We start from the raw sequence: 13645 nt of genomic DNA, 5'->3' as shown, positions 1-13645 counted from the left end.
ACACCTGCTGAGAGGGAGGCCAAAATAACGTACTATAAAAACCACCTATGTAGTCAGCTGGTCTCTGCCTGTCTGCGCCAACGTCCATCCTCAGACACTGTGGGCCCTGTGCGCTCGCGTTACGCTGCCATGGCAGCAGGGGAGGGGTGGGGTGGTAGGAGCAGTGGCAGCTCCACCAGCAGCGGCTGCCTCAGTCTGCAGTCGATGATGAGTAGCTTTCTTCACCAGCGCAGTGAGGAAACTACTAACCAGCCGCAGCAGCAGCAGCAGCATCAGGTGGACCTGGAGCAGGACCTCAAACAACAGGCTTAGGCCTACTTGGACAGCACCCTGCCAACCGAGGTAGACAATCCCCTTGACTACTGGGCAACGAAACTTGACCTTTGGCCCCAACTAGCTGAATTTGCCCTTGAAAGGCTGTCATGCCCGGCCAGTAGCGTGGCATCGGAGCGCGTGTTTAGTGCGGCAGGAGGTATTGCAACTCCGCGGAGGACACGACTGTCCACCCAAAGTGTGGAGAGACTCACGTTTGTGAAAATGAATCAGGCGTGGATTAGTCTGGATTTCAAACCACCAGTTCCTGACACAACTGACTAAATCCGCCATGAATCATGCCCCAAACATGTGCCACTTTCAGGTCTCCTCACACTGCTGGTGTGTTCCATTTTTTGTCATAGGGTGCTGGCAGATTACGGGCCTCCCATAGCTGCTGCCAGGCCCCTAATCTGCCATGGGCCCCTATACCGCCTCCTCATGCTGCTGCCAAGTCCAGAGTCTCTCATGGGTCCCTGTACGGCCTCCCATTGCTGCTGTCTCCATCGCCACACTCTGCCATGTGCCACTTTCAGGTCTCCTCACACTGCTGGTGTGTTCAATTTTTTGACATAGGGTGCTGGCAGATTACGGGCCTCCCATAGCTGCTGCCAGGCCCCTAATCTGCCATGGGCCCCTATACCGCCTCCTCATGCTGCTGCCAAGTCCAGAGTCTGTCATGGGTCCCTGTACGGCCTCCCATTGCTCCCACTCTGCCATGTGCCACTTTGAGGTCTCCTCACACTCCTGCTGTTTTCCATTTTGTCATAGGTTGCTGGCAGATTACAGGCCTCCCATAGGTGCTGCCAGGCCCCAAATCTGCCATGGGCCCCCGTACCGCCTCGTCACGCTGCTGCTGGGTCCACAGTGTGACATGGGTCCCTGTACCGCCTCCCATTGCTCCCACTCTGCCATGTGCCACTTTGAGGTCTCCTCACACTCCTGCTGGTTTCCATTTTGTCATAGGTTGCTGTATGGCCTCCCATTGCTGCTGCCTCCACCGCCACACTGTGGCTCCAAACACTGGTTTTGGCCCCGTGACTGGCCAAATGAGTGAAGTGTGCGGTGATTCTAAGATCGACGGCACTCATCTGCATGTCATACTGACTGACAGTATTATTTCTCTTCCCCAGCAGACTCCAAGAGCATTTAAATTAAAGGTACAGTGTTCTGCACTAATATTAAGTCTCTCTGAAGCCTATAAACACCCTTTTTTAAGTTAAATTCACAGCGAATATATTCGACTCGAATCGAATATTGTCCACGAATTCGCCGAATCAGTCAAATCGAATTTTTGAATACTTCGCTCATCTCTAATCTTCAAGTTGATTTCAATAGTGATATAGGATAAAAGTTAGAACATAGGGAGAGATATTTACCTTCCTTAGGGATCACAGAGATATGTGCTCTCAAAAAGTCTAGAGGTAGGACATGATCCTGTAGTATCAGGTTGTAGGTGTCTACAAACCTCAGGGACAGAAGAGGTGTGAAGACCTTATAATAACTGATGGTGAACCCATCTGGTTCAGCTGCTTTGTGTAGTTTTAATGACTTGCAGCAAGGAAATCTGGCTACTGAGAGATTCAACCATCTCCTTGGGGACAGATGGTCTTGAATCCTCTGCTTCTTGAAATTTAAGGAAGCAGGATCTGATGGTCCTGGCAGATTACATAGTTTAAAGTAGAAGTCTTTGAATGCATTTGGACATCCACAGAGACCAGTGCTTGATGTGAGACCTTCTGAATTTCATTTGCAGTTTTGGATAGGTCAGGAAGAAGGGAAAGAGAGACCAGAATGTTCTCAATTCTTGTGTATGTGCTATGGGGGGCAGAGTAGAACATGTAGTCGTTAATGTCTGGGTGGTGTACTGTTAGGGCTTGTTCACATCATACATTGGTGTCCTTATTGGTGAAAAGCTGAAGGAAACTGACGTGCAGATTTCACTTGCAGAGACATCAGTTTCCATCAGTTTATATGCACGCTTCAATTAATTTTATACACAATGCAGATTCCTGCGCTGAACAAATCTGCACATGATACTAGTGTTGTGGTGTGAACAGGGCACATAGTGAACACTTGATTTTGTTATGCCTTTGCAGAACACATGCAGAAAAACTGACATCTATCTCTGCACCATGGTGTGAATGCGCCCTTAGAGATTCTGTATATAGCCATACAGAATAGTGCACCGTCCACATGTGTTTATACTGCAAACAGGAAACTTTTACTCATAGAATTTTCTTACTTTCTATATTTTTTTTACAACAAAGCAGAATTTTCCTTAAAGGTGTGAACAAGTCCTTAAAACGTGCCCACTAGGGTGTAGAATTCATTTTAGAATTGCATGCCATATCACCTGCCCATAGTGGCATTTCCATTCCTTTTTTTTCCCCAGATAAAAGATGAAACCTGATTGGTGACTATTTACGGACATGGTCTTTAGTTTTTAGTACAGGTGTACCTCGGTTTACAAATGCCTCGGTTAACGTAATTTTCGGTTTGCGAATGAAAATCCATTGAAAATAATGCCTCGGTTTACTAATTTTTTACAAATTTTTTTCACAAAACGAAGTGTACGGCGGTGCCGATTTTTAAATGAAATTGCCGGCTTTTTTTTTTCTTCATTATAGCTCACAGAATTAGCTGTCACTTTCCCCGGAGCTAAAGGATACTTTGTTTCTTTTATAGTGGGAAACAAACTAAAAGGAAACATTGTTGGTTTTCAATGCATTCCAATGGGAAATCACGTTTCAGTTTATGAATTTTTCGCAATATGAAACGTCCCGGAGAATGCATTAGGACTCATGTACAAGGAGCGTAAACTCCCTGGAAAACTCTTCTGAATGATGGAAACTGACTGCTGGAAAAACTGTTTAGATGCGTTTGCATACTGTGTTTATGCGCGTTTGCGTTTAGAAGTGTTTTTTAAAGATAACCCCAGGAGACCTTCCAAAATGCCCAGAATGCACTGAAAATTTTTAAAAAATTAACTATTTCGGACATTTTGAGAGAAATAGAGAGAGCAGAAGCAGAGAGAGCAGTATGTGTTGCGATGACCTGTCTTTTCTGGTTGTATTCACTATGGATCCCATCATGAGCATATTGCAGCACATTCTATCATTCTTTTCCTTCACGCAAAACCTGGAACTGACTGCGCTGGTGTACCGGGTCCATTGAATACATGGAAAACGCTTTACATGCATTTCTGATGATGAAAAAAGGCTCCGGACAGCATCTGGATATGGAACAGTTAAAAAACGCTTCTAAACACAAACACTTATAAATATGGTTAACTGCGTTTACATGCATTTACAAGCATTTGGCATTTGAAACGCCAGAAAAATCTAATCCTGAACACAAGTTTGGTGCGTTCAAAAAAAGACTGTAAATTCCACTGTCTCTAAACGACTGTACATGGACACATAGGAAAACATTAGGGAGAGTTCAGGGGCTGCTGAAAACAATGCTGAACAGCTCTTGAACGTCAGTTTATCATCTGCAGTCAGGGGTGGACTGACCATTTGGAAACTCGGGCACTGCCCGAGGGCCCGGGGTCAGTAGGGGGCCCCATGAGATGCCCCTGGTACCTTTTTCATAGGCTTTTTTTTAGTTTGGGCAAGGACACAGGGGCCCCATTATCCCCTATTGCCCGGGGGCCCCATGAGTTGTCAGTCCGCCCGTCTGCAGTGTACATGAGCCCTTTATATTGGTAACCCGAGGTACAGCGATTTGCTTTTATGCAAGGTGTAATATTATCTACACGCCACCAGATGTCGCTGCATTTTACCCGAATAAACGACGCATGCGCTGTATTTCCGAGTGAATCGAATGCCTATCAGGAAGTCCAGAGTAGGCGATAGTTGGTGTCACGGATCAGGATGCAGACTGGCTGCGGAATGGCTCTGTCCAGGGGATTGAGGTGTTGTCAGCGAGTCCTAGCCTGGGTGCCCGTAGTCATCATCTCCCTGGTCGTGCTTTGGTCGTATTACGCCTATGTGTGTGAGCTGTGCCTGGGTAAGCCGAGCAGTGGGGGGTTCCTAGTAATAGTCCCTGTTGCCGGTGTAGGAGGAAGTGACACTTCCGCCCTCATTCCATGTCAGGTGCTGTGATTGCTTTGTGTGGAGGGATGGCTGAGCCCTGACATGTCACCTCCAGGGAGGTCCTCCTTCACTATGGTGTGTGCTCCACTCTGTATAGAGAGGGAATGGAGGAAGAGCACACACACCCATCCCTCCCTCCCTGCTATAGCCAGTCTATCCCTCCACTTTCCTGTATGAAAGCAGTTCATTTCATTGTCCTGAAGCTGACCATACACTATAACATTTGTTTGTACGATCCCCATTAGGCAGACCATACACAGCACAGTCTGTGCAATCTCCTATAGATCTGTAACGAACCATGTAGTTCAAGGGCCTTCCTCTGCCTTACTGGATACACATTGTGTAGCTTTGTCCTCACATTGCATGCATGAGGACAAAGCTACACAATCCAAAATCAAACACAATCAAAATAAAGCAGGGCTCAACAAATCCCAGGCGCCATGGCGACTAGAAATGGTGTCCTGGTGCCTGGGCTTTTGTCATCCCATTCTCTGTCAGTCTAAATGATGTGTCCGCTTGAAACTCAGATGCATAATTCAGACAGGAATGTGGCTCGGAGCGGTGCCTGGTGGGAGGGTGAGGGGAGTGGAGGAGGAGGCAGTGGTGGCACTCAACCTGTGAAGACTGGGCTGGGGGGCAGGATATGTCACTGAGGACTCTCCTCACTGATCTTTATAATTCTCCTTTCCACGGCCGCATTACTGTCAGCATCGGCTCCTGCTTCCACCCACAGCTACCTGTGTCCCTTCAGAGTCCTCTAGCAGAACAGAGAAGAAGGAGCAGGATCGAATCTCCATCATGGTGCCACCTCGACACTGCCACAGAGAACCCCACAAGGTGCTGAGAAAAAGGACTACAGTGTCCTTACAGTAGTAAACAGGGCAAGCCCGCAAGGCAGACAGCAAGTAGCCAGCCAGGGAGGGACATGATGTTTTTATGCCCACAAGCAGCCCTCTGCATCCACTATGCTCTCAAACACTGCTGGGGAGGATGCAGGAGGACACAGAAGGGCTGGGGGGGTTGCACTACTGTCCTAAACCCTGCACCACATGTCCTGCGGTAACCTGCACCCCTCTCTGTACCCTGCACCCCATGTCCTGCATTCTGCACACTGTACCCTCCCCCTGCACCACATGTCCTGCAGTAACCTGCACCCCTCTCTGTACCCTGCACCCCATGTCCTGCATTCTGCACACTGTACCCTCTCCCTGCACCCCATGTCCTGCACTCTGCACCTTACAAATTACTTGTCTTACCTTGCCCTGGACGCTGACAACCTACACTATGCTAAAAAAAAAAAAAAACAACTGGCTCCTAAGTTTTTTAGCTGGCTCCTAGAGTCAAAGCAAATTTGTCAAGCCCTGATCTAAAGACTACTAATTGTACAATCTGATTGTATACATGGACCAGCCATAACATTATGACCACCCACCATAATCTGTCAAGGCATGGACTCCACTAGACCTCTGAAGGTGGACTGTGGTAGCTGGCACCAGGCAATCGGTAGCAGATCCTATAAGTCCTGTAATTTGTGAGGTGAGGCCTGCATGGATCAGACCTCTTTTTTTAGCACATCGCACAGATGTTCGATTGGATTGAGATCTGGAGAAATTTGGAGGCCAAGTCAACACCTTAAATGTGTTGTGTTCCTCAAACCATTCTTGAATTAATCAGACCAGGCCAGGCCACCTTCTTCCATTGCTCTGTGGTCCGGTTCTGATGCTTACGCCCATTGTAGGTGCGTTTGGCTGTGGACACCCTGACCAGTCTGTGGCTACACAGTCCCATACACCTCAGACTACGATGCACTGTGTAATCTGACACCTATCTATCAGAATCAGCATTAAAGAGGGGAGGAGCAGGTACGTAGTTTTGACAGGTACCCGCTCCCACTTTTGTTCAGATCACACAGTTGATCCAAACGGAAGTTCTTCTTCCCCCTTCCCTCCCCGCAGTCTGTTGGGACACAGCACAGGTCCCAGAAGACCTCAGGACCAATCGCAATGCACAGCGGGCATCCGACTGTGAAGCCACAAGTTGTCACAGCTGGGTGCCCTCAGTTAAAATGCTGGCATTGGACACCAAAGACTGTCCCGGGCGTCCTTTGGGTGAGCACACTACTGGATCTGGGGACAGGCAAGTGTCTGTTCATTAAAAGTCAGCAGCTAAAGTTTTTGTAGCTGCTGACCTTTAATTTTTGCAAAAACAACAGGGGCTCCGTTTTAACTTTTTCAGCAATTTGAGCTACAGTAGCTCTTCTATTGGATCAGACTACACAGGCCTCCCATGACCCCGTCACCGGTTCACCAGTTTCCCTTCCTTGGACCACTGTAGACCAGGAATAGCCCACAAGAGCTGCAGCTTTGGAGATACTCTGACCCAGTCATCTAGCCATTACAATTTAGCCCTTTTCAAATTTGCCCAAATCCTTACGCTTATCCATATATTTTTTTTCTTCTTTCAACACAACTTTAGGGACAACATGTTCACTTGCTGCCAAATATATCCCACCCACTTTCAGGTGCCATTGTAATGAGATAATAAATGTTAATTGCTTTACCTGTCGATGGTTATAATGTTTATGGCTGATCAGTGTAGTGTATGGCCAGCTTTACTCTGAATGTCTCTATATTTATCTCTGCTTCCTTTCAAAGTGACAGAGTGTGGGGAATGCTAGCATAATGTAAGGGGGTTGCAGAACCCTGTAGAGGTAATCGGTAAGCTTGGATTTAGGGCTGGTTCACTCCGGGAGTCACACAGGAACACCCAGCGCATTCCTCTGCGATTCACGTGGTTCAGGGCAATGTGATTTGAGCTCATTAATTTTGAATGAATTCAAATCACACCACACCAGTAGTGAAATGCACTGCAACTGCATCACATGCTACTTCTGTACAATGTAATTCAGTGCAAGCAAAAGCACTGTGTTCGTGACCTGCGTTTGGGGTGTTGTTCAGTTAACTTTGACACCTGCTGCATATCACAACTGCAGTGTGTTTAAATTAAGTGTGGGAAACGTGCACAGAATGCGGGTTTCCTGCACGGCAATCTGGTGTGAATGGGCTTTTAGTACAGATAGCAGCCCAGTCACAGATCTCATTGGGTCTATATGTGTCATCAGTGCTGATTCCTGTAAAGCCTTGTGATTGATTTGGCTTGTGTAGATAAATCATGTCTTTTTTTTTTTTTTTCCTTTTAGTGACTATAGAAAATGCTTTAGAGAGAGGTAAGTCTGTGTAATTTTAGTGTAAATGTTTGACAGTGTACTGTAAAACAATTTCTTCCAATGTTCCACAAGGCTGTTCAGTTCAGATCCGCCTGACAGTTTCTCAGGTGGAACTGAACGTAAAATTCATGCAAGTCTGTGGGCAGGCAGATGTAAAAGAACAAGCATCCATTTACATTGGATTACCTGAGTCCATCTAAATCCCCCCCAAAAAATAAGCGGAAAAGTTCTGCGATTGATAGAGAGGTAGGTGGATGTGAAAAGAAACATGATCATTTACATACACCTTCCCATGGACTAAATACGGGTCTGTTGAAGTCTGGGGGGGAAAAAAAAGTGAATAGATACATTTGTCAGAAAAGTGGCATATGTACCATTTCACTCCGATTCAGCAGATTGGTTCATGGATCCCCTGATTAATGGAATGGACACAGCACCTGTGAAAGGGGCCTAACACATGTTACACATTGGAACACAGGGGCTCCTCTTGAGGTTGCTAGGCATTCCGTGTGCAGGAAATAATCTACCTACAATGACTACCAATGTAAAGGGCACATCTACAGTGACCAAACCACAATTCTTACTGTCTGCGTTTTTCTGTTGTTTTTTTCATTTCAAGATAATTATTGAAAATCATTTTCTCTATGTAGTGGGAGAGTGTTAAAAATGATCTACTCTGGGTGTCGAACGCCCTAGTTGGACCACTTTATTTTTTATTTAAACTTTTATACAGCTTATTGATCACACTTATGTACCATGAGCTGTAGGTACAATCTTTTTTTAGTAGGTGTTCCCTGAGACCTAAAAAAATATTTCAAGAATTTCTTTGAGGTAAAAAGGTTGAGGAACACTGCTCTACATCATACCATAAAAGTAGTTTTTATCATGAGTAATCATTATAATCTAGCAGTGTATAGGGGAGAAAACCACATTATGACTAAACCTAGAAGGGACACAGCTTTGCTTGAGCAGCCAACTCTTGTACATGTACTAAGAATGTAATTCTTGGTTAATGTGCGGATTAGATAAATCTGCAGTAATCTAAAAAGCCCCTTTAATTGAAAAAGAGTATTTATGTTCTCTAACCATTAGGGGCATATTTATGGAGCAATGATTGTGATTTTTTTTTTTTCTTCTTTAACAAACGTAAACAAATTTAAACACTTTCAGCAGGAAGAGTCACCTGCAATGAATGTTCTATCAGCTGCTTTAGAAATATTATGTTGCATTAGATGCTCCATATTACAATACTGTAACTTGTACGTACTGTACAAGATAGTGCTGTATGCAGTTAGTGACTATTTCGATACCACGCACTTTCACCCCCTTCCTGCCCAAGCCAATTTTCAGCTTTCAGTGATGTGCATTTTGAATAACAATTGTGCGGTCATGCAACAATATACCCAAATTAAATTTTTATATTTCTTTTTTTTCTCACAAATATAGGTTTCTTATGGTGGGATTAAGTCACCACTGGGTGGTGATTTTTTTGTTTTTGCTATATAAACTAATAAAGACTGGAAAAAAAATTATATATATATATATATATATACAGTTGTGACCAAAATTATTCAACCCCCACTGAAATTGAGTGTTTTGGCCAGTTTGACATTGCTTTTGATCATTCAGTCATCTTGCTTACATTTACATTAAAGAGGCACTTGTAGGTCAGACAAATATAACATAACAGTTATAATGAAATAACCACAAATGTCTTTTCTGTGCTCACAGCATTATCAGTTTTATTCAACCCCCAAGTGACATTCAATCTTAGTACTTAGTACAGCATCCTTTTACAGTTATAACAGCTTTTAAACGTGAAGCATAGCTTGACACAAGTGTCTTGCAGCGATCTACGGGTATCTTCGCCCATTCTTCATGGGCAAAGGCCTCCAGTTCAGTCACATTCTTAGGCTTGCGCACTGCAACTGCTTTCTTTAAGTCCCACCAGAGGTTCTCAATCGGATTTAAGTCTGGTGACTGCGATGGCCACTCCAAAATGTTCCAGCCTTTCCTCTGCAACCATGCTCTAGTGGACTTGGAGGTATGCTTGGGATCATTGTCCTGTTGAAAGGTCCAACGTCTCCCAAGCCTCAGGTGTGTGACGGACTGCATCACGTTTCCATCCAATATCTCCTGGTACTGAAGAGAATTCATGGTACCTTGCACACGCTGAAGCTTCCCTGTACCTGCAGAAGCAAAACAGCCCCAAAGCATGATTGACCCTCCACCATGCTTCACAGTAGGCAAGGTGTTCTTTTCATCATAGGCCTTGTTCTTCCTCCTCCAAACATAGCGTTGATCCATGGGCCCAAACAGTTCTAATTTTGTTTCATCAGTCCACAGAACACTATCCCACAACTTTTGTGGTTTGTCCACATGGCTTTTGGCATACTGCAGTCGACTCTTCTTATTCTTTGGAGACAGCAAGGGGGTACGCCTGGGAGTTCTGGCACGGAGGCCTTCATTACGCAGTGTGCGTCTTATTGTCTGGGCTGAAACTTCTGTACCCACATCTGACAAATCTTTTCTCAGTTCCTCAGCAGTCACACGGGGACTTCTCTCCACTCTACGCTTCAGGTAGCGCACAGCAGTCGAAGTCAGCATCTTCTTTCTGCCACGACCAGGTAGCGTTTCAACAGTGCCCTTTGCCTTGAATTTGCGAATGATGCTTCCTAAGGTGTCTCTTGGTATGTTTAACATCTTTGCAATCTTCTTATAGCCATTGCCCTTCCTGTGAAGAGAAATCACCTCTTCTCTTGTCTTCCTGGACCATTCTCTTGCCTTCACCATGTTTGTAACCACACCAGTAAATGTCTAGAAGGAGCTGAGTATCACAGTCATTTTAAAGCTGCCTAATTGGTGCTTATTATGCTTGATTGCTGCTCGGTGACATCCACAGGTGTTTTCAATACCTGATGGAAAGCACCTGTATGAACCTCTGTTCTTCAGAGTGGTAGTCTTTAAGGGGTTGAATAATTGTGGCAATGAAGAAACCACATAAGAACCATTTACTACTGTATTACATAAACAATTGATGTCATTTTAGTTGCATTTGGGTAGTTACAACGTCCTTGTAGGATTTGATTCTGAATACAATTCCAAATGTACACTATAGTCCCTAAACCCCTTTACAGCATTGGGGGTTGAATAATTTTGGTCACAACTGTATATATATAAAATTTTTGTTTTTTTTTTGTACATACGATTACCAGTGCTATACAGCATCATCATATAACAAGTGTGATCACTGTGACCAATCGCGACTAGCAACACAGTTGTACACCATGATTGGCATGAAAAGAAACCATTAATTGTTTACAATTGTCATTTGATCTGCTGTGATTGGTCACAGTGATCACATGGTACCAGCAGCAGGCTGGTACAGTGATCTGCCATCGACTGTGTCTGGTGGACATTTTGTCAACACAGATTTGAGGAGGTACAAAACTTTATATCATATTGTTGACCCCTTCTGCAACCCGATTGGCCTGCCGTGTCAAAACCAAATGGGAGCATGACCAGGGGAAATTTGAGAATGTTGACTGGGAGGAAAATCTAGACGATCATAAGCTGGTATCCCCAAAGGTCTTGGTTCGCTCAACTCAAATGCATACTTCAAAATGCTTACATGACCTCCAGTTTCTGCTACAAGCCCCCCGCAGCCCATTATGTCCCCTATGCATGTCACAAACAGGCATTTTTTAAATAATTTTTTTATCATTATCTGTGTTCAGGTTGTTCGTTTCTTACACGTAGGTACCCCGTTATCTCTAGATCCCAAACCATGTCTGTTGGGCCTTTTCTCGGGCCCTGACACAGATATATTTCAAACCATATTTCTTCATGAAACATTATTTACAGCCCGTAAGATTATTGCCAAAAACTGAATGCAGCCATCCCCTACCACACTTGAGTCCTGGGTACGTGAGCTGAACCTCACTCTTCCCTATAAAAGAAATGTATTTACATCCACAGAGGATGTCCTACTAAATACAATAAGGCATGGGACAGATGGTTAGCAGTGCCAGCCACATGTGTTTGAGATTATTTATTTCAGGTACTTATATAGCGCCGTCAATTTACGCAGCGCTTTACATATATATTATACAATCACATCAGTCCCTAACCCTCAAGGGGCGTACAATCTAAGGTCCCTAACTCCCAATCATACATACACATACTAGGGACAATTTAGACAGGAGCCAATTAACCTACCAGCATGTCTTTGGAGTGTTGGAGGAAACCGGAGTACCCGGAGGAAACCCACGCAGGCACAGGGAGAACATGTAAACTCCAGGCAGGTGATGCCGTGGTTGGGATTCGAACCAACGACCCTAGTACTGCCAGGCGGAAGTGCTAACCACGTCTTTCATTATTGTTTCTGGGAATCCATATTTGATTGCTGGACCTGATAATATATATATATCTGTCTGATACATGTTTATGCTTGGATACTTGTTCGCTATAACTACTACCTGTAATTGTTTCCCTTTTACTTGCTTTAGTCAGTTTGCGAACATGCTCAATTGGCTTACGTTACCTCAGTAAGGTTTTGTATGCTAAATGAGTACATTGCAGCAAATTCCAATAGTTGTTTTTTGAATGTGAAAAGCATTCAGTCACACCAAGATAGGTGAGATTGAATGCATTTTATTTTTTAAAAATGGCGCTGTGTATTTCCGAGTAAATCAGAAGTAATGTCAGGTCATTGCTTTTGGTTTACTATATAATGAAACCGAGCACAGCCGATCTGGTCTTTAAAATACCTGCCAGTGTGTTTTGTATATTTTATGAATTCTTGTAGCAAAACTTTGTTACCCCAGAATTCATAACCCTGTCCATTTGCTTTATTCATTATGAAGGGGTGGTATCCATCTGTCTTCCCGTCTTGCCATTTAATATAGAGACTGCAGCAACTAGAGTGAGACTGAATTGCGCTGAGGTATGAGCAGGAAATCTCACTGCTACAGTACCCAGGGAAGTAGTAACAGCTAGTCTGTATTTCAGCATACTATATCCACCCACAAATGAATTATCACTTTTGGCATTACATTTTAGTGTTTTTAAATATAATTTGGGTATATATGGTGAAAATATTTTTGTAATAATATGTATTTTTTTTGTATCCTCTATTTCCTCTCTCCACAGCTTTATACCTCTTCATATTTCATATAATGTTTTTACTCTTTATTTGGACATACTGGAAAGCAATTTTTACTCCTCCTAAAGAGCCAACAAAAAAGGTGGGAATCTTCTATAGATACACTATTTAAATCTAAAGGGTCAGTAAATGCATAATTAAATATGGGATCAATGTCAAAAAGGTGACACATCCATCAGCTTCATATCTCATGTGCAGAGAACCCACTGCCATGGTTTTCAGTTGTCTCTACCAGATGCAGCTTTTTCATTCCCACTCTGCATGCCCATTTTTTTTGTACTGAAAGCAGCAGTAAGAATGAACCTCTGTAGCATGGGTAATACAGTACCTGGAAGTTCAGTGTTTAAATCTTGCTGCTTGCGTGCCCAAGAAGTTAGTGGCTCTTTCAGCTTACAGACATCCAGTTATACCTAAAACGCACACATGCACTTGTTTAGCATTTACTAATGTAACTGTACCACCAGCAAAACCTGCACAGCACGGCACCAGTGAGATTTGCGCACACATGCTTGCAGCGTGTTTTTACATTCCTTGTGACAGCAATAAAAGTGATTTAAAAAAATAAATAAATTAGAACCAGTAATTAAAAAAAAAAAATTAAAGTGCCCCATGGCCGGATCTAGAGGGGTGCAGAGGTGGGCTACGCCCCCTCCCCCAGATTTCACTCATGTTCCCCCAAAGCCAGCAGCTGCCCTCCTCCATGCTGGACACTGTGCCTTGCCGCTGAACCATTGATTCAGACAGCTGCATTTCCCCTGTCTGCAGCTTTGTAAATACATTGATGATTGGCTGTGCAGGGAGGGAGCCCAGCAGGGTGGGGGAGGCTGTCTATAACACTCCCTA

At 44.2% G+C, this 13645-nt stretch overlaps 1 protein-coding gene across 1 annotated transcript in view; it reads left to right on the top strand.

Annotated features, from left to right (window-relative positions):
- The first annotated feature begins 4121 nt into the window (after positions 1 to 4121).
- The window catches only part of ZDHHC15 (zDHHC palmitoyltransferase 15), a 51405-nt gene continuing 41881 nt past the window's right edge, over positions 4122 to 13645 (top strand). The window contains exons 1-3 of the mRNA XM_089685213.1: positions 4122 to 4326; positions 7612 to 7638; positions 12790 to 12884. Coding sequence (XP_089541339.1) covers positions 4191 to 4326; positions 7612 to 7638; positions 12790 to 12884 — 258 coding nt within the window. The 5' untranslated portion in view covers positions 4122 to 4190. The remainder of the gene's footprint in view (positions 4327 to 7611; positions 7639 to 12789; positions 12885 to 13645) is intronic.

This window comes from Staurois parvus, unplaced genomic scaffold, assembly GCF_062004578.1.
Source record: "Staurois parvus isolate SC_StPar_1 unplaced genomic scaffold, SC_StPar_1.0 ptg000365l, whole genome shotgun sequence".
Classification (NCBI taxonomy): Eukaryota; Metazoa; Chordata; class Amphibia; order Anura; family Ranidae; genus Staurois; species Staurois parvus.
The sequence above is the reverse complement of the archived record's forward strand: the minus strand, read 5'-3'. Positions and strand labels throughout refer to the sequence as shown.